General features: G+C 51.6%; 1 protein-coding gene across 1 annotated transcript in view; it reads right to left on the bottom strand.

Annotated features, from left to right (window-relative positions):
* Positions 1–26,419, bottom strand: part of CACNA1I (calcium voltage-gated channel subunit alpha1 I) — a gene marked incomplete at its 5' end in the record, with an annotated part of 153,770 nt that overhangs the window by 63,981 nt on the left and 63,370 nt on the right. The window contains 4 exon segments of the mRNA XM_020982659.2: positions 12,850–13,250; positions 16,032–16,344; positions 23,839–23,931; positions 25,179–25,494. Of these exon segments, the coding sequence (XP_020838318.2) occupies positions 12,850–13,250; positions 16,032–16,344; positions 23,839–23,931; positions 25,179–25,494 (1,123 nt within the window).

Here is a 26,419-nt window from a genome sequence, read left to right as displayed (position 1 = left end):
CGTCTTGGTGTCATCCATCCTTACTCCTCACACTCATTCAACCCAGATGGCCAGTGGTGGCCCAATCTTGTCATTTCTCTCTAGTCTTCTCTACTCACACAGCCACTGTCCTCATAGAAACCCTCATTACCTCACACCTGGACAACAGCCTGGGGGTGGTTCTTCCTACCTCCAGCAGGATTCAGCTGCCAAAGCGACCTTCCTAAAGGTTAGGTTTGATCACATCACCTCCTTCTTCAATAAACTCCAGTGGTTCCCTCTTATTACCTCCAAGATCAAATGTAAGCTCCTTTGTTATCAAAAGCCTTCCTAACCTGGTCCCTTCGTACCTCTCCAATCTTCTTACGCTTCCATCCAACTCCACTGGCCACCTTGCTATGACCCATTTCTCAACAATGAGCCTTCGGACTGACACATGCCCCTCCCCATGGAATGTTCCCCCTCATGGTTTCTCCATCTTCCTTCAAAACAGCTCCAATCCTACCTTCTTTGGGAGGCGTCCCCCAGGCCTTTCCCTGAGATTCCCATCCATTTACATCTCCATATCTTGTATGGAACTGGCTATCTTTTTCATTAGAATGGCAGCTTCTTGAGGGCAGGAATCCTGTTGTTGCCTCTCTATGTATCCCCAACCCTTAGCACAGTGCCTGGCACACAGCAAGTGTTTAATAAATGCTCGTTGATAGACTCACTGACCAACACAAGACTTCAGTAACAAGAAGCCAAGATTTTGAGCTAAAAAAGACCTTTAGAGACTCCCTCATTTCACACACAGAGAAAATGGGGATCAGAGAGGTTAAGAAGTGACCTGTCCAAAGTCATGGAACAAATGAGTGATGAGAAGCATAGATTTAGAACTGGAAAGGATCCTGGAGACCACTGAGTCCAGCCCCATTGTTCTATATGAGAGGAAATTCCTCGGAGATTTCCCAGGAAGACAAAGCTAATAGGTCTCTCCACATCCCTGGTCCTCTCCCGGCTCTCACAACCCTCCGAGAAATATATTCCCAGAATTCTGGGCATGGATAGAACTTCTCCATGCTCAGCTCTGCCCACTCTCCTTCTGCCCTCCCCTGCCCCCTGCCTTGGCCAGCACCTCTTGGCTCCAGAAGGCTTCTCCTCTCCCCTGTGGTTTCCCTAATTACTCAGGGAGCCAGCTGATTATACGAATTAGGCATCAGCAAGTAAGGAATAGCCCACTAATGCCCAACACAGAAGGCGGAAGAGGCGGGCTAGGGGGACAGACTCTAACAAAAACAAACACTCTTGGGGGGATGTCAAAGAGAGAAGGAGGGAGGGAGGGAGAGGCTGAGCCAAGAGGAGTCATCCCAGGGAGCCTCCCCTCTCCATGCTTTAAAGAGCACCTTCCATTGAGAATCTTCCAGGGTCCTGATGGGTAGAGCTGGTGGGGAGGGTGACAGACAGGCGGAGGGGAGAGAGGGGGTCTGCTGAGGCCACATCAGCACCCTGAGGCTGCACTGAGTGAATAGATTGGGAATCAGCAGGACTCAACTCCTTCTCCTGACCTGCCTTTTCATCCACAGAGGTACCTGGGGATAAGGAAACTCCCTCCCTCCCTTGATGTGGTTGGACCCTGCTTTGTAACCTAGAGTCTCAGGGAGTTGCCTGGGACCCTGACTGCTTAATTAACTTGCTCAGGATCACACAGTCAGGTGGGACTTGAACCCAGGTCCACACGGATCTGAAGCCCTCTAACCGCTATTCCACACTGCCCCGCCCCCCAAATAAAACGGCCCTGCTCTCTAAGATAAGAATTACTTTATTGGCAGCTCTTCATCCAAGCAGCTAGGTGGCACCACAGTAGATGGAGCACTGGGGTTGAAATCAGGAAGACTCATCTTCCCAAGTTCAAATCCTGCCTCAGACACTTCCTAGCTGTGTGACCTTGAGCAAGTCACTTAAGTTTGCCTCAATGTCCTTATCTGAAAAATAATCTGGAGAAGAAAACGGCAGACCATTCCAACCCCCACATGTGGGGTCCCAGAGCGTTGGACACGACTGAAATGACTCAGCAACAGCTCCCTCCAAGAGGTCGCCCTGCCTCTCATACACGAACAGTCAAGTCAGCAAGCATTTATTAAGCCCTTACTGTATGCCCACCACCATACTAAGCCGTAAGTCACTTTGTCAGCACTCTGGAAATGAGTTATTATTACTAAGGACAGCCTGTCTGAGCCTCAAGCTCCTCACCCAGAACATGAGGGTGCTAACACCCCGGCCACGTCAAAACACAAAAACTCAGGGCTGTTCTGAGAATCGGCTCACTGGGCACAGGCAAAATGCTTTGGAAAAACAGTGTGCTACTTAAAGACAAGTATTATTGCATGACAGTGAGTACTCCTAGAGAACTTTGAGGTTTTTCCAAAGTGCTTTACGTACGTTATCTCATTTGATTCTTACATCTCTGTGCTATTATTCCCTCTGTTTCACAGATGAGGAAACTGAGGCTAAGAGACTTGCCCATGGTCATGCAGCTAAACTAGTCCTTGCCCGAAGCAGAATTTGAGCTCGGGTCTCCTTGCCTCCAGGTCCATGGCCTCATTCTCAAGAGAAACCCCCCACCCCCAGTCGTGGACTTGAGGACTGGATGTCCTCAGTCTGGTTCATCCTCAGGGGCTTCTCCACCCTCCCTCCCCTGAGCCAGGCAGGGCCTCCTTATGCTCGGGCTCTCAGGAAGGGGGTAGCATTTCTAAGGAAGCTGTCAAGCCGAGGGTTGGCAGCTGAACAGGCCCCTCCCAGAGCGGAGGGGCTCCTTCTTTCAGGAGGCCAGGAACAGAGCCAGCAGCTGGCTTCATGGGGCTCTCTGGACTGGCTGGCAGAGCCGAGGAGGGTGGCAAAGGGCTAGATCCAGGGCCATGTCCACGAGGGGAGACTGTATGTGCCCTGGGTCGGGGGGAGGAGGCAGTGTATCCATGCATGTGCCAGTGGGGGGCGGGTGTGCCCTGAGAGCCACTGTGATTGGTCTCATTTGCCTAGGACTTCAGGTTGACAGAGTGCTTTTCTTATAACCACCCATTGAAAGATCATGGCATCCTAGGGCTAGAGCTGGAAGAAGCCCAGCCCCCTCATTTCACAGATGGGGAAACTGAGGCCCAGAGGAAGAGAAGTGACTTTTCCAAGGTCACACTGGTGATAATTGGAAGATCCAGGACTTGTGACCTTGGCAAGTGTCTGGGCCTCAGTTTCCTCATTTGTAAAATGAAGAGATTAGAAGAGACAATCTCAAGATTGTTGCAATGGACCTTGCTGTGGATTTGGGGTCAGGAAAACCTGGCCTTGAACCCCAATTCCGACACTTACTGCCTGTGTGAGCTGGAGCAGTCACTCCCTCTGTGTGGCCAGTTTCCTCCTCTGTGAAATGGGTTGGATTCAATGGGCACTGAGGTCTCTTCCTGCCTCTAAATCCCTTAGCTCCAGGAAGGCTGCCTCCCCCAGCCCTTGGTCTCTGTTCCTCCTGCATCAGGAATCTCCAGCCAAATGCCCCACCCAGCTCAGTAATGCTCTCTAGCATCCTCGCCCTCAGAGTGGGCTGGGGATAGGGACCCAGTTTCATTTCCTCTGAGCTGGAAAAAGAAGGGGGAAAATGCCCTCCCCGGTCCCTTGTCTGTGGATTCTCATCTATATACCAGCTTTTCAAAAATCCAAATAAAAGGAGAAGGCCCTATTTCCATCCATAATTACATTTGAATACCAAAATGGGCCCGGGAAAGGGAGAACAAAGCCCAGGAGGGAGGGAGGGCTTGTTGGGAAGAGGAGGGAGGGCCCACTGTGGGGAGAGAGAGAGAAAGAGACACGGAGCAGAGGCTGGAACCCGCCAGTCAGTAATGATGTCTGATGCCGGCTGGGCACCCGGAGCCCAGATGCTAAGCAGAGATACCAATTTCAACCTGAAGCAAATGATGATGTCAGTGGTAATGAAAAATGTAGAAGGCGACAGGCCATAATGGTAGATTATCCCCTGGCCCTGGCGGGGGAGGCCCAGCTCCCCAAGCCAAGCAGCCCAGCCTCGCCCCCTCCTCGGCGGGACTCAGCTGAGACAAAAGTCGGGCTCTCCTCTCTTCAAGAAAGGTCACCAGCTTTTGCGCCCACGCTGCTGCCTGACAGCTGTTTCTCTAGTCAGGCACACACCTGTTAATCTTTTCCTAATGGGCCATCCATCACTCCTCTAAGCATCTTCTCTGGAGGGAGGCGGGGAGTGATGGGAGGGGGAAAGAGACAGACAGACTGGTGGACAAATCAGGAGGTGGGGAGTGAGAGATGGAGCCAGAGATAGCCCCAAAGGGACGGAGAAAAGGAGGCGAGGGAGATTGACACAGGAAGGAGGTTAGGGAAGAGGGGGCTGAGAACAGGGAAGGGGTGATCAGGAAGAAGAATCTTAGGGAGGACAGAGGACGAAGGGATCATAGCCTGGAGCAAGCACCATTCCCAGAGGCCTCCTAGGCCAGCTCCTCCCTCTTACAGATGGGGAAACTGAGGCCCAGAGAAGTCAGAGGACCCTAGAACTTGAGCTGGTAGGAACCTCACACAGGTCATCTCATCCAACCCCTTCCTCTTACAGCACCATGGAGGTAAAGTGATTTGCCTAAGATCACACAGGTGGGATGCATGGGAGGTAAGATTTGAACCTGAATGACTTGAGAGCGAGGCCTCCTGACCCTGCTCTACACAGAGAAGCAGTGGTGGTAGAGAGAGGAGACAGGAAATGGAGGAAAGCAAAGACAGCAAAAGGGCAAATGGCCAGATGGATTGCTGACGCCAGGACTGATGCACAGCTGTGAGAACTGCTGGGCCCTAGCCCCTCTAGAGAGGCAGATCCAGCCCTTTGCTCTGTCCCCGAGCAGGGCCAAGCTCCACTGGGACCAGGACTGTGTCTCCTGCCTAGGATGTGAGGGAGATCATTTCTGGCCCAGGAAGCAGGAGAGGGAAGTCTGATCTCTCTTCTTTGCCTGGGAGGGCTTCCGTCCTTGCCTGTCACTGCCGCTCCCCACACAGCGGCTCTGGCACCCCATCCACCTCACCCGCTATCCTTCCCCACCGCACTTTCTGGACTGAGTCATGGAATGATGCCTGAGGAGGAAAGGACTCCCTCGGGGCCTGTCCTGGAAGCCTGGGAGCAGAACTCCTTCCAGCCACGACACCCACAATTCCTCACACGGAGCCAAAGAAAGACAAAAGCCAGAAATGATGGGAGAGCTGGGAGTGAGCCCGGGCCGGGGAGGTGGGAGGAAATCCCCAGCTTCCTTCGAGGTGCGGCTCAGCTGACACCACCTACAGGAAGCCTGCCCCAAAGACATCTGCCCAAGATGACTGGAATTCATTCCAGCCCAACAAACACTTGTGGAATATCTACTGTATGGAAAGACAGCATCCTAGAGGGGACAGAGAACTGCCTCTGGAGTCAGAGGCTCTGTGTTCAAATTCTACCATCCGTGTGACTTTGGACAATTCCCCAAACCTCTCTGATCCTCAGTCCCTGGGAACCAAGGTGGTAACCAACGAGACCAGTGAGCTCTAGGGCTCTCTCACACACACACACACACACACACACAAACACTCACACCCATGCACACATATACACACACTCACATACACATACATGCAGACACACATATACACATACATACACACATACACACATAAACACACAGACACACACATAAATACATACACATACACATACATGTGCATGCATACACACAGACACATGCACAAAATTTGGGGGGTGGGACAAATCTACTTCATCCCATCTTACAATTCTTAGACCACTTAGGAATAAGATAGAAATTAAACAGAAGCCTGCAGAACAAGGGTCCTCCCTGGAGCAATCAAATTTGGGGGAGGGGAGGCCAGATCTGTGATTTTGCTGATACAGGGAAATCCCCTCTACCAATGAAGACTGTGATTGCTCAGTAATTTATAATCTTACAAAGTTGCCTCAGCATTGAGAATGGAGGTGACTTACCCAGGGTCACATAATCACTGTGTATCAGGAGCCAGACTTGACCCCAGGGCTTTCTGCTTCTGAGGCCAGCTCTTCATCTCCTGGGCTACATTGCCTCTCAATGAAAAAGTGGATCCTGAGAAACACTGACCGATATTTTTGTTCACGAATTCCCAAGAGCCCTTGACCCAACGCAATTCAGTCCTACTCATGAAATATTAAGAAAACCCCCTCGCCCCAAGGAGAGCTCTGTGTGTGACAGTGTGGGAGGGACCGCATTTCCATCACACACAGTCCTGCCCTCACAGAGCTTACACTTGCGTAAACGAGGAGTCTAGGTATCACATGGCCTCTGAGGGAGATGATGACCAGGGCCTGAAAACGAGGCAGCTACAAGTGAAGTGAAGCCCCCGATTCTCAGAGGTGGAGGGGACCCCAGAGGTCATCTGCCCGAACCTGAACCTGACCAGCAAACAACATCCCTAGCGGGGAAGTCATCCAGCCTTTGGTACAAGACCTCCAACCAGGTGGGGCACACTGCTTCCCAAGGTAGCCCGTTCCATACTGGGACAGCCCAAATTGTTAGGAAGTTGACTTTTATGACGTTGAAATATGCCTCTCTGAAAACGTCCCCCTCACCCCCATCCTTATTCCGCTTTCTGGGACCAAAGTCAGTCTCTCTTCCAGATAATCATCCCCCAAATGCTTCAAGACAGCTGCCATGCCCCCCTTTCCTGTCTTCTCTGGACAAGCCTAAACATCTCAATCCTTCTTCTGTGTCTGACTCTTTGTGACCCCATGGACTGCACCCATGGGGTGGATCTTTGGAAAGAGTGTCGGGCCTCTGGGGGTCCCTGGACCATGTTTTGAGAATCATGCCACATGAGGCCTAGGCCCTTCTATCATCCACTGTCTCTTGAAGTCTGTCCAATATTCTGTGTGACAGACTTTCAAACACCTGAAGAAGACAGCTCCCATATCTCCCCCCGCCCCAGGCTTCTCTTCTCCAGTCTAAACTGCCCACTTCCTGCAACTAGGTCCACGAGGTCAAAACTATTTTCATAATAACACTGACATTTTAATTCCTGGCATGGTAAACATTGATAGATACAAACCATATAGACAAAAGCTTTTGGGGGATCCTTAATAATTTTAAGAGGGCCAATGGATCCCGAGACCAAAGAACCACTGATCTACATGTACATCCTGGCCAGTCAAACAGTGGGAGAAGTGATAGAAGTAGAGGCAGAGGACCCAGCTTTGAATCCAAGCTCAGTTACTTATTCCTTGTGGGACTAGAAGGTCTCTGCTCCTCAGCCACCTCACCGATGAAACAGTGACTGCAGATGGTTTCTGGAGTCCTTTCCCACTCTAAATCTATGCTCGATATATTAAGTGTCTACTGTGTGCCAGGCATCAGTGCTTGTTACACCAGGAGGAAAGTGAGACGGTCTCTGGTCCTCCATCCTATCCCAGCCATCTTCCTTAGATAGATGTTTTCCTTTCCGGCTCTAAGATGCCATGATTTGGTGTCTTCTTTTGCTTGGACTTTCAGAGAAGAATTAGGAACGTTGGATGGAAGCTGAGAAGGGGTGGGTCAGAAATACTTTCCTGACAATGAGAGCTGGCCACGTGTGAAAGGGTTGCTCGAGAAGTGATGCGCTTTTCCTCTTTGGGGCTTTTCGGTAGCCTCTGGTCGGGATGCTATCGATGGATCCTAGGGTCCCTTCCAGCTCTGGGATTCTGGGCGGCTCTCTGATCACAGCTGATCTGCTCCCCCACACTCAGTCCCTGACAGGAGACAGCGGAGGTGGTTTGATATAACCCCGATGCTCCGGGGCATGATTGGTGGAACTGCAGGAGAGAGAAACGTGTGTTCGTTCTCCTGAGCCAGCAGCTTCCCATCCCTAGAGATAGCAGGCGCTGAGACGGCTGTCTCTACCTGTCAATCAGTGGATCGACAGTGTGGCAGAGGGACAACACGGAGGGGTGGACGCTCCCTTCTGCTGTTGTCATCCACCCCCCTCGCGGCTCACTGGTAGCGCTCCTCGGTGGGCACACGCCTTAGACAGAGCATCCTGAAATAAACACGGGGGTGGAACGTTTGCTGCTCTCTGTCTGGGAACTGAGATTAAAAATATCAATCGGCCCAGAACGATGCTTGGCTGACTTGAAACAATTGCTGTTGCTTTATAAAAAAAAAAAACCTTTAAAAATAACAGATTCGCCCGATGTCACCCTCATTTCTTTCCTGACAATCTGGACGGCTGGGCTGCTGAGCGGGGAGGGGAAGGAGAAGATGATCCAAATACCACAGTGCAGTGGGCCAGGGCCTCAAATTTAGAGTCAGCAGTCCTGAATTCAAATCTTACCTCGCATACTTGTGATAATTGTGTAACCTTAGGCAAATTACTTAGTCTCTGAGCCTCATCTGTAAAAAGATGCTAACAATGACTGAGGCACACACCCCACAAGTTTGTTGTAAGAAAAGTGGTTTATAAACCTCAAAAGCATTGAATAAATGCCGTTATTGTTATGACTAGTCTGTGGCTGAAGCTACACATTGCTGGCTCTAAAAATTACAGCCTTGTCAGAGAAAATCATAGAATTGGCCCTAGTGCTTCCAGCCCAGCCACTGGCACACAGTAGGAGTTTACTAAATGCTTGCTAATTGGCTCATTAGAGCAAAATGTCAGGACGGCAAAGGAAGTTATTTTGCAAAGGAGGAAACTGAGACCCAATGGGAGAAAAATGACTGTTATAGGTCAACAAGTGTCTTGTTTGTTGGGTGATGTGAGGTTGTGGAAAGAGCCCAGACTTCAAGTGAACTGACAAAGCCTCAGGTCCGCATCCCATTTCTAATGCTTCCTAGCTTTGTGCTGGGGGTGTAGATGGTCTGAAACTGAAGACGTAGGCTCCCCGAGGGCCAGCGAGGCCTTCTCTCACCGTCTCCTTCCTTTTCATGACTCCCGCTGCCTGGTAGCCATTTTTGCTCTATTTTCCCCAGACCAAACATCCTCCTCATCCTCAGTGGAGAAGAGAATGGTCAGGTAAGGGGTGAGCAGTTCTGCTTTCCTTCCATCAGACAGTGCCATGGCCTCAGTTACTTGCAGCAGAGGTCCTTCCTAACCTTTCATTGATATTCTGGATTTCCTCATAGGTTTCAAAAGTCCTTTCTGTCATCCTCATGAAGGACTAGTAGGAGAGAAGCCCCATCTAGCAGGCTTTGAGGGAGGGAAGTGTCAGGGGAGGTCATTCCAAACCTATGGGGCTGGAGGGGATGAAGGAAATCCACATACAATGGAGGAAATCCCAATGGGGATTAGGGACAAACACCTACTGTGTGCTAGGGACATAAAGCCAAAAAGTCCCCTCCCCCATCTGTATTCCAAGTGAACCAGTGCCTGTTCACTTTGCCCTGGTACAAGAATGACTTGGTAGGTCTCTGGGCCACGTCCCTACTCAGTTGTCATGGCCAGCCTCCATGTGAACTGAGCTTCAGGCTTTTTACACATTCCCGATGCTCTGTATTCATCCTCAGTCATCTGCCTTTACCCCCATCTTCTCTAAGTGTCTTTTAAAAATGCTAGCTGGCTGATGAGTTCTCTACGTCGCCTCATCAAAACCTTCAGACAATACCATCTTTCCTTCATGGTCCAAAGCTTTTGAGTCTGCTGCATCTTCAGAATTCCATTGTTGTGAGCCTCCCATCCTCCTTGGACCAGCTTTCTCTACCGAATTTCAAGCCACGGGGGTTTCTTCTCCATTTTTTGAACTGTCTGAAGTCTGCTTCCTCCTCCCAAATAGAGGAGGCACACCAGATGACTCTGGGCTCCCTTCCCTTGGCATGAACTCCAAAGATGGCATGGTCGCTTCTACTAAATTTCATCATTTCTCCTCCAGTCTCCAGGTCTTATTGGTGAGAAGAGCAGTTCCCCTGATGGTCACTTCCCCCTGCTGAAGGATGAGAATTCCAAGAAGGCAAGACTTTCTCAACGGCCCTACTTTTGTCATCGAAAGAGCTCCAGGAGATCTGCAGAGAGCCAGAGACCCCAGTGGCCCCATGTGCACCCTGCTGCCCTGCCCCCATCTTGAACCAGGAGCCATTTGTGGTTGTGGTTGTGGTTGGGTGTTGTGACTTGTCCTTTGTTTTCGAAGAGGACCCCGCTATCAGGAAGATGATGCCATGACTTGCAAGTGAATTGGATCTGAGTGAGGGAGGACCGTGCAGTCACCAGCCTCACTTTCTCCTCCAGAGCCATCTGGGTCCAGTGGCCAGATATTGATCAGGACCACTGCAGATGGTCCAGAGGCATTTGAAAATGCTTGTGCTGGAGGCCCAGGAAGCTCCAAAGTGATCTCCATCTTACAGAGGAAGACTTGCCCAGGGTCATGCAACTAGTGAGTTTCTGAGGTAGGACTCGAAGCCGAGTCTCCCAAGCTCAAACTTCAACACACCACCTACTGTACCAGGCTACTGCTCCAAGGCACATGGCCCATCTCTGGGCCTCAAGCCCCTGTCAACGGCCAGCATGGCCACCGTTAGCTGGGCTAAGTGTTTTTTGTTCCGCTAATTGCTTTCTCAGAAGCCAGTCTCTTCAGCTTCAAAATCCCTTCTTATGTCTTGGATGACACCACCCCTGGGGAAGGGGGTCAGCCAGCTGGGCCCGAGCCTAGAGCTGTACAGAAGATCTCCATTCTCTCCCACCTGGTGAGGCAGTGAGTCACCAAGCTGGTGGTAGATGCTAAGCAGTCACTGAGAAGACACTGGTCCAGGATAAACTCTGGGGGTTAGGGGAGGGGACACAGGGGCAGGGGTGTGGACACAGAAAGGTCCTGGGGGTCAGCACCACCAGGCCTCTCCCTGTCAAGAGCCCAGAGGCATCTTTGTTTTAAATCAAGTCAGAATGGCTGGCAAACCAGTGAATCTGAACAAAGAAGTAGATAGTGCCTGAGCCATTCCCATGAGGCATATTTAAGCAAATTGAATAGTCTGAGGACGGGTTTAGCTAATGAAGAGGGAAATGAGAGTGGGGAGCAGGGTGGGGAGCAGGGTGGGGAGCAGGAAGGAGAGCGAGGCTAAGAGAGAAGACAGAACCCCAGAGAGGGCCGTATGGGGGTGGCGGAGTAGGGAAAAGTAAGACTTCTGAAACACAAGAAAGGTTAATAGGAAGAGAGAGAAGGATGAAGGCTGAGAGGGGGAGAAGGCCAGGGAGAAAGTGGTGGGAAATGAGGTGGATACGAAGAAAATAACTCCGGAGAAAAGGCTCATGGGATGTAGAACTAGAAGGGACGCACACACCCTTTAGTTCAACCCTCCCATTTTACAGATGGGGAAACTGAGGCCTGGGGTGGAGGTGGGAGGATGAAAACGGTAACACGGTATAGTGGAAAGAATGTTGGATTTGGAATTGGGAGACTTGAATTTGAATCCCTGCTTAGCCACTTGATGCCTGGGTGACCTTGAGTAAATCACTCCACCTCCCCAGGCCTCAGTTTCCCCAGATGGCCTCTAAGGTCCCAAGGTCAAACGTGAAGCCAGGAGCAGGCAAGCAAAGACTGAAAAGGATTATAATAAAGGCAACTAAGACTTATATAACAGCTTAAAGTTCCCAAAGAGGTCTCCATGGAATATATTATTTCACTTGAAAAAGTAGAATGATAGGGTGGGAAGGGAGCATCTCTTCCTTTAGCAAGAGCCCTGACAGCCACTCATCAATCTTCTCCTCAAACACCTGCAGTGATGGGGAGCTCACCTCCTACCAGAACATTTTGCCTCTTCTCATATTCTGAAGTCTTTCCTTATCCTGAGCCCAAATCTATTGCCCTGATGCCAGGCAGGAGCCATGGCTTATAGCACTGAGCCCTGGGTATCTTCATCCCCTGGCCCTCAGCCCTGAGAGAGGGCACTGCCCACCACCAAACAGCTGTTTGCACATCTGCAGCCTCCCTCATAGCAACCCTCCCATTTCCCCAGCTTTGGAATCCCTCCTTTGTCAGAGCCGTGGCTTTCTCATACGTCAAAGCTGGAAGAGACCTCAGAATGTCAGAACTGAGAAGAGGGAATGTTAGAGCTGGGAGGAGCTCAGAACAGGGAGGGGGTGTCAGAGCTAGGAGGGGCCTGAGAACAGGGAATGTCAGAGCTGACAAGAAAGCTTAAGGGTAATTTAGTCCAACACTTTCATTTAACAGATGAAAAAATTGAACTTCAAAGAGAAAGGTTAAGTGACTGGCTCAAAGTCACACAGCTAGTAAGTAGCTAAGTTGGGATTCAAACCCAGGTCCTATCATATGTAATCCTGTGCTCCAGGGAATCTGAGAGCTATCTTCAAGTATCTGAATACTAAATGTCATATGGAAGAGGGCTTAGCCTTGTCCTGTCTGAGCATGTGAGGCAGAGCCAGGAGCAGCACACAGAAGCTGAGAAAGGACAGCTTTAGGTTTGATGTCAGGAGAACCTTCCCCACAACAGGAGCCGATCTTGAGTGGGCCAAGCTGCCCGGGAGCTAGTGGGTTCTTTGTACATAGAGGTCTTCAAGCAGAGGCTAGGAGGTCAGCAATGTTTTCATTGGGATCCTTTGAGAGATAAGAGCTGGACTCCGAGGTCTCTGCGAACTGTGTCTCTTCCCCTGTGCCCAGCCCTGCTCTGTACATAAATATGTTGCTGCTGCCACTCAGTAAATATTTGTCAGTCTTACCCTTCCTGGGCTGTGTGATCTCGGGCAAGTCTCATGATTTGGAAACCCTCCAATGCCATGGAAATATGAGTTATTGTCATTAGTAAGACTCTAAAAGTAATAGCCATCACCAGGAGCCTCAACATTACTCTTCCCCTTCCTCAGCCCCACCTGCAGCTCCTACAGGCCAGGGCCTGGGGAAACACTCACCTGTTCATGGTGTTCGATGCCCATGCTGACCGTGTTCACCAGGATGGCGATCATGATGCCTCGGTTAAAGTACTTGCTGTCCACGATGCCCCTCAGCTTGGCCCTCACCTCCCGCCACACATCCCCACACAGCCTGGCTGCACCACTGCCTTTCTCTCCCTCCTCTTCCTCCTTCTCCAGGTCCAGGGTTCCTTCACTGCTCCCTCCACCTTCCCCTTCTTCATCATTGACAGAGCCTTCCTCCTGCCCAAAGTCATCATCACTCTCTGCCATGGACAGATGTTGATCTCTCTCTCGCTGGCAGTGGGGGCAGTTGCCAGGGTCGGAGGTCTGCGTCACAGAGATAGGCTGCACAAGGGTATGGGGTGGGTAATCCAGGGGAATGTGTTTCTGGCACAGCCCTGTAAGACAAGGAGAAGGGGTTACAGTCAGGTTTGCAGGCTCCTTGTAGTAGACCACTTCCCCAAAGGCCCAAAAGGCAAGGTCTGGAAATTGAATGAGAATCCACTCACAACAGAAAGAATGATAATTCAACACCAAGTCGATGCACATTTTTCAAGAACCTACTTTGTGAAAAATCCTGGACTCAGTGTAGGGGATACAAGGAGCTTATGATTTAACAAGGAAAACAATGAGTCCACAAGTAGGCACGACACAAGGGAGAGTGGGATCATCTAAAGGAAAAGTTCTAGACTAGGAGAAAGAAAGGGAATAAACATTTATACGCACCTCCTATGCGCCAGGCACTGGGCTAAGCACTCTCTCAGAATATTACCTCATCTGCCCCTCACAACAACTCTGCAACATAGGTACTATTATTTGAGGAGAGAAAAATCAGTTGTCTTGGGTTTGAATCCAGTTCTACTTACTAGTTGTATAACCCTGGGAAAATTACTTATGATCTTTGAAGACATGATCCTAGGACTTTCATCTGGAGGGATCAGGGAATGCTTCATGGAGGAAGCAGCCCCTAAGTAAGGCCTCAAAGCACCCTAGCATCTTCAATTTACAGCTGGGAGAGACTTTACAGGTCACCCAATCCAACTCCCTTATTTTACAGGTTAGGGTTAGAAGCAGAGGGCTAGGAAAATGAAGCAATTTGCCCATAGTTGTATGGGTGGCAAGGAGCAGATCCAGGATTTGAACCCAGATCTTCTGATTCCAAATTCAGTATTTTTTTCCATTAAGCCACTGTGCTCATTCTTGGGAGGGACTTCAACAAAAGGAGCCCTGGCAGGAGGGAAAGAACATTACAGATATAAGGGACAGTGAAAGTAAGGGCACTGAGCTATCTTCTCCACTCAAAGGCTTACAAGGCCTTTTGCTCAGGTTCAGGTTTTTATGAAGCCACAGAAGCTTTTCTCAAGTGGTCTCTCCTGGTGAACTATTTGGCATCTTGTTGCCATGATCAGGAAGGAAAGAAGAGAAGAAGGAAGAGAGGGAAGAAGGAAGGAAGGAAGAAAGAGAAGGAAGAAAAATGAAGGAAGAGAGGGAAGAAAAGGAAGGAGAAAGGAAGGAAGAGGAGTAGGAAAAGAGGGAAGAAGGAAGGAAGGGAAGAAAAGAAGAAGGGAAGAAGAAAGGAGGGAAGAGGGAGGAAAGAGGTAATGAGGAAGGAAGGAAGGAAGGGGCAGCTTCTTGTCACACAACAGCCTTAAAGAGGACCCCAGCCTCTTCCCACTCTGGACTGCCTGTAGGTAATGTGTCTCATCAGGGAGAGCCCAGGATTCTAGGCTCGATCTCCTAGGCTGGCCCTTACACTGTGATTCCAGTACTAAGTATATTGACACAGGACACCAAAGGTCTGGGAATGATGACTACCTATGGGCAGCAAGCTCAGCACCAGCTTTGTCCCTGACAATACCTTACGCTGTCAGAGGTCAGGGCACTTTGGCTCTCATGCTTACAAATATTTATAGCTTGGGGAATTTACTTAAGCTATCACTCGCTGATCTCCTCAAAAATAGCAGCAGCCTCTCCCCTGACTCTGGTGACCCCTTTTTGGCTTTTTTCCCCCGGGGGAAAAAGTATAGGGTTCAGGATTAAGGAATGAAAGAGACTGAAGGCATGTGGATGACTCAGAGGCCCTCCCAGGCCATCCAGTCAAGCTCTTCACTTTACAGACAAGGAAACTGAGGCACACAGACTTGAAAAGACTTGCCCAGGGTCACAGGGGTTGTAAGCATCAGAGGTCGCATCTCAAGCCTGCCACTGTGTCATTCGACTTCCCAGGCTCCTCTCGTGAGGCTCAGATGAGATCGTGTGTAATGTGATTTGAAACTTTAATATGCTACAGAAATGTCAGTTACTGTCATGTTAGGCCCTCGACAATCTGGCTCCAGCCCCCCATTCCAGTCTTCTCTCCTCCTTGTCCCTCTCCACAGGCACCATGCTTGAGGACCAAGGACAGCTCCCACTGCCCAGATGGAACCTTAGCTTTCCTTCATTCCCTGCCTGGACTCACCCCATTCTCAGACCTGGAATTCTTTCCCCACTGCCCTCCTTCCTTCCCCTCCCCCCCCATCTTCTCTCATCGTATTCTGTTTTCCTAGGAGACTTTAACAGAACTGAGCTGGCCAGGCCATGGCTCCTCTCTGAGAGTGGGGACCATTCCACTTCTAGCTCTGTCTCCCCAGCCCTTAACATACAGCAGGAATTCAATGAATGTTTTCGGCAGTCACCTGTAAGTTCCTGTAGTCAGCTTTAAGCTTCTACAAGATGGGACTGAGGGACTTTTTATCTTCGCATCCCCAGGGCCCAGCAAAGGGCCTTGCACAGAATTGGACCTGTGATTTCATAGCTACAAAGAATTCCCAGGTGAGGAAATTCCCTATTACAATGCATATTGGCACCTTCTCTGTATCTTAGTGTCTTAGAGAATTGCCAAAAGCACTGAGAGGTTAGGTGACTTGCCTAGGGTCACACAGCCAGATGGGACTTGAACCCAGGTCTTCCTGGCTCCAGCTCTCTATCCATGGTACTTAATAATTATTTGTTGAACTGAATGACCTTGAGCCTCAGTATTCTGCTGGGCCTCTAGCCCAGTGCAGCACACATAGTAGGTGAGGTATAAGTGGGTGTTGATTAAGTAAACAAATGAATGAAAGAGTTTTAAGGGATGGTCATTCTTTCTGGAGTGAGTGGCCTGAACTTCTGGGGCTTTCTCCCCCACGCGGGCCACTTACTGTCCGGCCTCTGCTCCTTGGCATTCCCCGCCTCAGGCTTGGCCCCCACGCTGAGCTCCACCTGGCCCTGGTGGCGGCTGCGGAGGGCATGGTAGAGGCCCAGGCTTCGGCGCTTGGCCTTTCGCAGAATGTGGCAGACATACTGGAATATCTCCTCGTAGCAATCCCCAGGCTCTGTGTAGCTGGCCACGGTGCTGGAGGACAGGTACCGCCTGCGCTGCTCCTGCATCAGCTGGTGCTCTCTCTGCTTGGTCTCGGAGAACTGGGTCGCTATGACAACGAGGCACAGGTTGATCATGAAGAAGGAGCCCACCTGTGACCAACGGGGAGAAGAGGAAGGAGAACGACAGAGACGAAGGGGAGAGGGGAAGGGCACATGGAGAAAGGCAGAAGCAGCGGCAGAGGCCAGAGAGACACGCCGAGAGAGACAGAATGAGATCATCAGACCCACACGGGGAAGGAAGAGAGAAAAAGAGAGAGACCAAGAGATACAGTGAGAGAGTGAGGGATGACACACAGAAAGACAAGAGATGAAAATACATAGGGAGAGAGAGGAAGAAAGAGAGGGGGAGGGGAGAGAAAGAGAGAGAGACAGAGACAGAGAGGCAGAGAGACAGAGAGATGGAAGGAGAGAGAGTGAGAGAGAAGAAAGACAGAGACAGAGAGATGGAGGGAGAGAGAGAGGGAGAGGGAGCGAGAGAGAGACAGAGAGACAGAGACAGAGAGATGGAGGGAGAGAGAGAGGGAGAGGGAGAGGGAGCAAGGGAGAGAGAGAGAGGAGAGACAGAGAGACAGAGACAGAGACAGTGAGAGACAGACAATGGCACAAAGTTTTGGAGAAAGAGATCATGACAACGGGAACAGAGAAAGAAAACCAAACAGACACAGAGGCATTGAGACACAGACAGAGATAGAAGATAGAAGATTGCTCAGGTTGGATCCTGAGAGAAGCACTTTACAGGGAGGGGCTGAAGATGAGGAGCCCTATCTTCCAGGGTGGGGACCTGGGGTAGGGGAGGGCTCACTTCGAGAAGGTGGGTCAGGGCAGCAGCCAGGCCTCTGCTAGGAGCTCAGAGCCCAGCAGATGCAACCCTGGCATTACCAATCTAACCTATTGTCTTCATTCCCTCTCACTACCCTCAGGCAGGAAGGAATGTTCAGGGAGACACTGGTCTAAGGGACTCTGACCTTCCCAGAGAGGATGAGGAAGAAGGAGGCTCTCCAATCTCTCTCTCTGTCTGTCTGTCTGTCTCTGTCTGTCTGTCTCTCTCTCTCTCTATCTGTCTCTCTGTTTCTCTCTCTGTCTCTCTCCTCTGTAATCTTCTCCCTCCTCCAGGGCTTTAGCCAGAAGGAGGACCAAGAGAAAAACCTCTGGTGGGAGGAATCTTCCCAATGGCTTTCAATAGGGAAAAACAGAGGGAGAGAAAAACCTGCGAGAGGCCAGCAAACTTTCCTTTAGGCCTGGACAACTTCCTGAGCCTGAGTGACCATTGACCTTCCCTCCTGAGAGAGGCCAAGGGTAGGAGGAGGGAACCCTTGACTCACACAGAGAGAACCCTTCTCCCACCCATTTAGCCTCCCTGGGCCCCATCTTTTTAGGCCCCCCATTCCTCCTCTAGCATTAACTAGCCCCTGGTTTGGTGTATCCAGAACCATACCAACTTTAAGAGAATTTTTAAAGTCCCCAAACCAGCACCTCCAAGTTCCACTAGGCACAGGTGCTGGAGACACAAGAAAAAGAGACTCCCTCAAAGTAATGCCTGCCCTCGAGGAGCTTACACTCAGCTGGGAGGAGACGTGTAAAGAGATGAGTGAATAGGAGGCAGTTTGTGGAGGAGAGAGTCTGGCCTTGGAGGACCAGGAGGGAGGAGGCTCCAGTTGTGCCTGGGCCCTGCATGGAGGCAGGAAACGGAAGGTCAAGCTGAGGGAGACTTAAGCAGGAGATTTTGACTGAAACATAGCATGTGGGAAGCAATGAGAAATTAGACTAGGCACCTCACTGAGGGTGCAGAGTAGGAGGTGTCTCAGAGCAGAGGCAACAACCCCCTTATTTAACATACAAGGGACCTGCGGGGCAGCTGGAGATCTGTGCAGAATCTCAAGCCAGTAAATGTTCTCAGGAAGGATTCAAATCTAGGTTTTCCTGACTCTAAGACCCATCCTTTACACTCCATTCTCCAAGGCCAACCTCCCTTCTTTTCAGAAGACTCAAAGCATTGGACTCTTTTTCAGCAATCCAGGACCAAGAGTAGGAAAAAAAAACCTAGAGGCTCTGACCTCCTCTACTCCTAAGAGCCTGACATCCCTTGTTCTAAGGCCCCTCCCAGCCCTGACATTCCATGCTCTAGGTCCCTCCCAGCCCTGACATTCCATGTTCTAGGCCCCTCCCAGCCCTTCTTCTAAGCCCCAACTCCCCTTTGACTTTCCATGTTCTAAGCTCCCTCCCAGCTCTGATACTCCATGTTCCTAGAAGCCAATTGCCTTATTTTAATGGCTTAAGTCACTTGTATAAGATCACACAAGTTGCAGGGAACCAAGCTTGGATTTGAACCAAGGCCTTAGAATCCAGACCTAGTGCTCTCTTGGCCACACCATTCAAGAACTCCCCAGCTGCTGATTTAAACCAGTTTGACATCTCCCGGCCCTACTTCCCTCTCTGCCTCCCCTCCCCATGGGCAATGGCTTCTGGGGTACCCGTGGGTTCAACATCCTTCCCTGTTTTCTCCATGGGCTCCCCCTCCCTCTGGGGCCCAGGTGCCTGAAGACTGGGGGGTCGATCCCAGCAACTTCTCTGTGCTTCAAAGGAGGAAGACCCTGCTTGCTGTCATTTGCATAAGCCTTTGAAAACCACCCAGGCCTGCCTAGGAGCTGGACAGAAAGCTGGTTTTTATCCCCTTCAAAGCAGACTCTAAATCCAACGTTTGCTGCCCCTTCAATCAATCTAGCCTCTTCTGTCCGTTCTCCTCCCACCCTCTAAACTTGCTCTGATGCTTTCCCTTTCTCTCTTTCCAGAAGGGATGGAAATTGGCTTTCTGGATGGGATCCGCTGCCCTGGAGGATTCTGGGAAATGCCCCCTGCTGCTGTGGCCCAGCCCTCTGGACAAGCATGGAGTGCCCTGCTCCCATGCTGCCACTGCTGAGCTGAGCCTCCTTCTCTGTGTCCCTATCTGAGGCCTCAATCACTCAACTCCTCTTCTGCCCACCTTTGGTCTCTGTCTATGTCTACTACCTCTTTCCCCACTGCTTATGAAGATGCTCAGGTCCACGCCATCCTTAAAGGAAAAGCATCAGCTGGACTTCCTCGCCCCTCAAGCTGCCAGCCTACCCCCTTCCTCCCTTTATCTGCTAAACTCCTAGAAAGAGCTGGCCACTCTTCTTGGCTCCACTCCTCACTCAATACCCACTCATCTGCCCCTGGAGAGCTGGCTCCCACCCCTGTCACTCTGCTCTTCTCGCTTCTCCCAGAAATCTCTCAATTCCTCCATTCCGTGGATGCTTCTCTGGATGCCCCTGCCACTCTGAACCCTGCTGACCCAACTCCTCCCTGGCCACTCTCTCCTGCCTTGATTTCGGCGACTTGTCCCTCATGCTTCTCATCCTGCCTGTCTGGCCATCACTTCTATCTCCATCACTCATCCACCGCCTCCAGAGCCAGCCTGGGAGCTGAGGAATGAGGTCCATGAGCCTTCTCCTCGGCTTTCCCTACACTGCTTGCTAAATCTCATGGGCTCAAATATTGATTCTCTCTCTCCAGCCTGAAGTTCTCCCGTGAACTCCAGTGGGGCATGGTGCCAACTGTGGGCGGGATATCTCCTCCTGTGTGACCTGCAAGCATTTCAGACTCAGCCTGCCCAAAATTGGATCCAGCCTCTTTCCCCCGATCCCCCTCCAAACCTCCCTGTTTCTATGGCGGCCACAGCCATCCTTCTAGTCCCTCCACACCTCAGTCATCCTTGACTCTCTCCTTCCCACAGCCCTCCCCATTTCCCATCAGCTGCCAAATCTTGGCACTTTTAGCTTCACAGATCTCTTCTCTCCACTCACAGGTATTGCTACAGTTCCATCCTCACCACTGGTCCTCGGGACCATGATAAGAGCCTCCTCCTGGTTGTGCCCCCCACTTCCCTCTCCTGCTGTCTAAATAACCTCCTTAGATACAGATGTACCAACATCCCTCCTTCCTCCTCTGACCTCCCAGGATCCTTGTCTTCCTTCAAAACTCAGCTCCAGGAACACCTCTGCTGGGAAGTCTTCTCTGTCTCCCCTTCCCCCATCACAGATATTTTCTCCCTTCTTTATTGCCTTTGTCTATAGCATCTTAGATCTAGAGATGGAAGGGACCTCAGAAGCCCTGAGTCCAATTCCCTCATTTTATAGTGGGAGAAACCGAGACAGAGGTTAAGTGACTTGCCCAGGGTCACACAGCTAGTAGGTGCATGAGACAGGATTTGAACCCAGATCTTCCTGACCCCATGATCAGTGCTCTCTCCACTGTGGTGGGCTGCCCCTCCAACTTGTGGACATGTAGTTTCCCCCAGTGGAAAGTAAGCAAGCTTCCTGTTTCCCTTCTGTCTTTTTGCCCCTAGAGGTGAACATGGCCCCTGGGCACAAGTGGGAACTGGGGGTCCTCTGGGCTATTCTCTCTCCATCCATCAGGCTGTCTATTCCCTGCCCGTGATCCCTCAGCCTGTCTGTACTACCCCTTTCTGCCCTGTCAGGAATTTTCTATTTCAGACCAGAGACCACCAGTGTCCTAATGGATTCATATCTTCCTTCCACAGAGGTAGGAAGTCAGTGAGACCCTCCTAAGTAGGAACCTTCCACTCCCTAAGAAACATCTGAGTTGGCCTGAACCCTGGACCCACAAGGCCTAGATGAGTGTGGACCTCCCCTCTTCCCCACCCCAGACCCAAGGCCTGACAGGTTCTGCCCCTTCCCGATCCTTCCCAGGACAGCTTTGGCCCCACTGCCCTGCCTGAATTTGGGAGGGGCTTGGGGGCTGCTCCTGTCTGCAGTCAGTCCTGGCTCCAGTGGGAGGGGCTCTTTGAGCTGTCCACACTCCCTTCTCTTGTGCCTACCTCCTGTCCCCCAGAGTCCCTCCAGCTAAGTCCCATGGCCTTCCCTTAAACAAACCAAGTAGCAGAGCCTGTGGCTTTAGGCACCGGCCGGCTAGCCTCCTTCTATGACTGCCTTTTAGTTCCAGCTACAGGGCTTTGTAAATATTTATTGTTGGTTTCACCCAAGGGTCAGGCCCCTCTGGCCCCTTTGCTGGGCCAAGGAGGGTCAGGCTGGGGAAGCTGGGGGTCACTGGGGGAGGACAGCCCTGAGCAATGGTCTGCATGCTCTGCCAGCTGACAGGAAGGAAGGCTCAGGGCTGGCTCTGCGGGCTGTGGCGAGAGGCCCTGGCTGTCCCAGGCTATGAATCACCTTGACATTTTACAGCCCGCACAGTCCTCAGGCCCCCAGGAAGGCTTGTCACCGAGGCATCAGCTAATTCCCAGGGACATGGAGGGTGAGGAGGGGGGAGCCTGTGGCCACACTCTAGGGGGTGTCGAAGGGGCCCTTAGAAATCAGCACGTGACTCTGAACTCCAGAGTCCTGGCTCCCAGAAGACAGCACACCTCCTAGCAGAGAGTACTGGGCCAGGCACGGAAAGCCAGGAACTAAATCCCAGCTCGGCCAGAGGCCTCTCTCTATGACCACAGGCAAGTCACTCTGTATGGGCCTCAGTTTCCCTATCCACAAATGAAAGGATGGGACAGTGGGAAGAATGCTGCGTCTGGGGTCCAAGGTATTTGGACAATTCTCTGCTCTCTTCCTTTGGTGAGTTATTCCACCTGACTTCAGAGGACCACAAAATCACAGGCAGGAGGGCAGAGACGTGAGGAGGCATCTAATCTAGTCTCTGCATTTCAGAGGTGAGGAAACTGAGTCACACAGGAAGTGGCAGGTACAGGATTTGAACTCTGGTCCTCTGACTTGGGGGTTGGAATCAATGGCCGTGAAGACTCCTGCCGGCTCTAAATACATGAGCCCAGGGCCAGGTGATCCCGGAGGGGCTTCAGTGGTCACTTATGTGGTATGACACCCCCATTTTACAGATGAGGAGACTGAAGCCCAGGGAAGTGAGCTGAAGGTCACACAGGGAATAAGAGGGAAAGGTCCTCTGGTTTCCAGATCTTTGCCTCTTTCCAGTGCACCATGTGCCAGTGTTAAAATCCCAGGCTCCTGTGATCCTCCGGCCCCTCTGGCTGGCAGATGCAAAGTTCTCCAAGGATTATGAAAGGTTCTCAGCACATCTGGGAGAGCTGCCAGGCCCACTCCAAGAACAGGAATACAATCAAGCCTTTCCATGATCCGGCTCCATGACAAGAAAGAGGAAAGGGCCCTGGATTTTAGAGTCAGAGTCAGAGGATCTGAGTTCAAATCTTGGCTTTGCTGCTTGCCACTTGTATGACCTTGAGTAAGTAATTTCACTTCTCTGGGACTCAGTTTCCTCATCTGTAAAATGAGGGAGCTAGATCAGCTGGCTGTTAGGGTCCCTTCTGGCTCCGTCCTTCAAAATCATCTCATTTTGTCTGCGATCATAAATCCAGAGCTGAAAGGCGCCTGAAGGTCATCTAAGGGGCCACCGCTCACTGGACAAATGGAAAGGGGGTCAGAGGGCCTGCGATCTGTGGATGGGATGGGGTGAGGAAGGTCCCTACACCAGAGCAAGTCAGCACCTTCTCTTCCACTTTTTTGTTGTTTAATTATTTTTACTTGTGTCTGACTCTCCGTGACCCCATGTGGGGTTTTCTTGGCAGAGATACCAAAGTGGCTGCAGATCATTTTACAGATGAGGAAACTGAGGCAACCAGGGTTAAGTGACTTGTCCAGGGTCACACAGCTAGTGAGTATCTGAGGCTGGATTTGAACTCTGGAAGATGAGTCTTCCTAACTCCAGGCCCGGTGCTCTAACCATTATACCACCCAGCTGTCCTTCAGCCTAAGAGTCTTAGAAACCGGCCAAATGCCTTGGGACAGGAACTAACTTGCTCATGGTCACACAGCCAGGATGGGTCCGAGGGAAGACCTGAACTAAGGTCTTTCTTGCTAGAAGGCCGGCGCTCTGTCCATTATACAAGACTTCTTTTGGTAATAACAGCAATAATAATAACATGTGCATTGACATAGCACTTTGAGTTTGCTAAGTGAGTCACAAGCCCCCTCTCATTTGCTCATCACAACACCCCTCAGAGGCAGTTACGGTCATTATCCAGGCCTATGGCACATCCCCCTCCTCCATCCCCCTAAGAAACTCTAAGCTCCCTGAGAGGGTTCAAGGGCCTTATTTAACTGCTAAGAAAGCAAATGGACCACATTTCTGCAAACACTTTCCTCATCTCAAATCCTCCTCTGGGCCCCCCACCCCTGGCTCTCCCTGGAGAAGAGAGAGAGAAGCTGAGAGGACCCCCTGAGCAGAGGTGGGGAAGAGGGGAGAGTCTCAGGGATCAGGCCTAGGCTCTGCCCCCCCCCACAACCAGACCAGTGGAGAATGGGAGCAATGATTCCCAACAAACGGGCCCAGGGTGAAAAACAGCAGCAGCAGTCACAGCTGATGGCCCTTTCAGCCACTGCTTTCAATCACGCACTGGCTGGTTGAGTTCAGGATTAATACCTGGGCCCCTCCTCCTGCCTGCTTCCCTCTCCTCTCAGGGAAAAAGCTGCCCACTCAGGGGGATCCAGGTGACTCCCCCTCTCTCCAAAGGGCCCCTGGTCTGGGAGCCCCTCACGGCTCTGGCTTGTGGGCCCCCCACACACTTACTATAATTAGCAGGATGAAGTAGATGAAGTTGTAGAAGGAGTGGGCATCCATGACGTAGTACATGATTTCGACCCAGCCTTCCAGGGTGATCACCTGTGGAGGACAGGGAGAAAGAGAAGGGGGGAAGAGACAAAGGGAGGCCAGTTGGCTGTGCCTGGAGCCCAGAGGCAGCTCCCTCCCTAATGGGGGAGGCCAGCCCAGGCTGGGGGCTCCAGGAAGCCAAGCAACTGGGCCACTTCCCCCTCCAGATTGTTACTGTGCTGATCTGGGGAGCTTCTGGGGCATGCAGCTTCATCCTACTGCTTAAAGGGCTCGAGGCCATGGCAAGGTCTCCTATTCAATAAGTACCTCAAGGGTCTGGAGTCATGGGACCAGAGAATGAGATTAGAGCTGAGGTCACTAAGGACAGGGAAGGTCAGAGCAGGGAGGGACATAGAACAGGGGATGTCAGAGCTGGGAGGGCCTTTAGAACAGGGGATGGCAGAGCTAAGAGTGGCCTCAGAACAGGGGATGTCAGGGCTGGGAGGAGCCTTAGAACAGGGAAGGTCAGAGCAGGGAGGGACATAGAACAGGGGATGTCAGAGCTAAGAGTGGCCTCAGAACAGGGGATGTCAGAGCTGGGAGGGACCTTAGAACAGGGAATGTTAGAGCAGGTGGGAGCCTTAGAACAGGGGATGTCAGGGCTAGGAGAGGCTTTAGAATAGGGAATGTCAGGGCTGGGAGGGAGCTTAGAACAAGGGATGTCAGGGATGGGAGGGGCCTTGGAACCTGAACATTAGCTAGTGGCTCACACCTCTCTAGTGCCTTACAGTTTCATAAAGATCTTTCCCACCAGTCCTATGAGGCGGGTAGTCCAAGTATTACCACCATTTTACAAGGAGGAGACTGAGGCTCAGAGAAGCCAGCTGGTGCCCCGTGGTTATATATCCAGGAAGCGGCTGCGCTACGTCTGGGCCCCGTCTGCACTTGGCGGTCAGTGTTCTCACCGCACCCCAGCATGGGGGGCACGGAGGATGCGGGAGGACGAGGCCACCACAGCCGTGAGCCCTCTGTGGCTAGGTGTCGCCAAGACTTTGAATGGATGGATGGATCTCAGCATCAGGGTCTGGACCTGGTAGCCCAACTCTTATTTTTCAGACGGGTAATTTCGGCCCTCTCTGCACTCTGCCCCTGGAGGGGCACCTATGGGGGGCGGGGCGCACCCTGCCACCTCTGCTCGGCGGAGGGCCAGCCTGGGGCGCGAGGCGCCGATCCACCCTTGCGCTCCCCACAGAACACCGGCCCCAAGCCGGCCCCTCCCCCCCCCGACGCACCGGGCCCCCGCGAGGGCCGGGCGTCACCTGGAAGATGACGATCCAGGCGTAGCCGATGTTGTCGAAGTTGATGGCGCCCTTGTGCGGGTTGACGCTGCCCGTGCGGCACACGTTGTAGTAGCGGTTCCAGTTGACGCACATGCCGCTGGCGTTGAAGTCCTGGTGAGCCGCGCTGTAGTAGGCGAAGTCGTCTTTGCTCAGGCAGCACTCGCGGCCCTGCTCTTTGAGGGGGGGGATCTCGTGGCAGCCCATGATGCCGTTGTCCCCCGACAGCGAGCAGATGAAGGGCATCTCGTCGTCCTCCTCCGGCTGGTAGTAGGGGGGGAGGGCAACATCTCCTTGTCTGACCGAGGAAGAGGGAGAAGACGTGGGCTCAGCTGGGAGCCAGGAGGGAGGCTGGACCGCGTCCTCTGCCCACCCACAGGCTCTCGCCGTCCCACCAGGGAACTGGGAACATCCTCACGAGGACAGGACACCAGAGGAAAGCCATTCATCCATCCATTCATTGACTCATTCATTCATTCATTCGTCATTTGCTTGCTAATTCATCCCCGCTTCCATCCAGGCACTCCTTCACTGACTCATTCATTCATGAAACAAACCTTTAAGTGCCTACTGTGTGCAGAGCGCTATGCTAGGTGTTGAGGAGAGCCCAAGTTTGGGGCCTCTGCCCTCTTGAAGCTCCTACTCTGAGGGGCATTAGATACAAACACGGGGAATGATAACATACAACGTTCCATGAGAGTTTCAGAGAGAGGTGTGAAGCCCAAGTATGCGAGGAGCCCAGGATGGGGGTTGCCTCCCCTCACCCAAAATACCCTGTAATCTTTTTTTGTGTGTGTGCACAGGAACTGGTAAGGCTGAGACAAGGTTAAAATAAGAGTTTACTGCTGTAATCAAATAAAACTTAGAACAAAATTGATTTCATCTGTTGTGTTTGTTTATTTTGGACGGGACTAGACGTATGGTCAGATCAATGTAGGGAGCTCCCAGTGTGGATGTTCTTTCCAGCAAAGCCAATCAGCCCCTGCCCTGCCAGGTATGGTACCCAGGTATAGCAGGGGTTCTTAATTTAGGGTCAGTGAACGCGTTTGCTCCTATTGAATTGATAACTGTATTTCAATATAATTGTTTTTCCTTATAACCCTATCATTTTATGCATTCCAGAACATGATTCTGGGAAAAGGTTCATGGGCTTCACCAGACCGTCATGGGGGCCCATGACATAAAAATGGCTGAGTCCCAATCTTAGATAAAATGACTTACCC

The sequence above is a fragment of the Phascolarctos cinereus genome, unplaced genomic scaffold (assembly GCF_003287225.1).
Source record: "Phascolarctos cinereus isolate Bilbo 61053 unplaced genomic scaffold, phaCin_HiC Scaffold_1;HRSCAF=81, whole genome shotgun sequence".
Classification (NCBI taxonomy): Eukaryota; Metazoa; Chordata; class Mammalia; order Diprotodontia; family Phascolarctidae; genus Phascolarctos; species Phascolarctos cinereus.
This window is presented reverse-complemented; position numbering and strand designations above follow the sequence as displayed.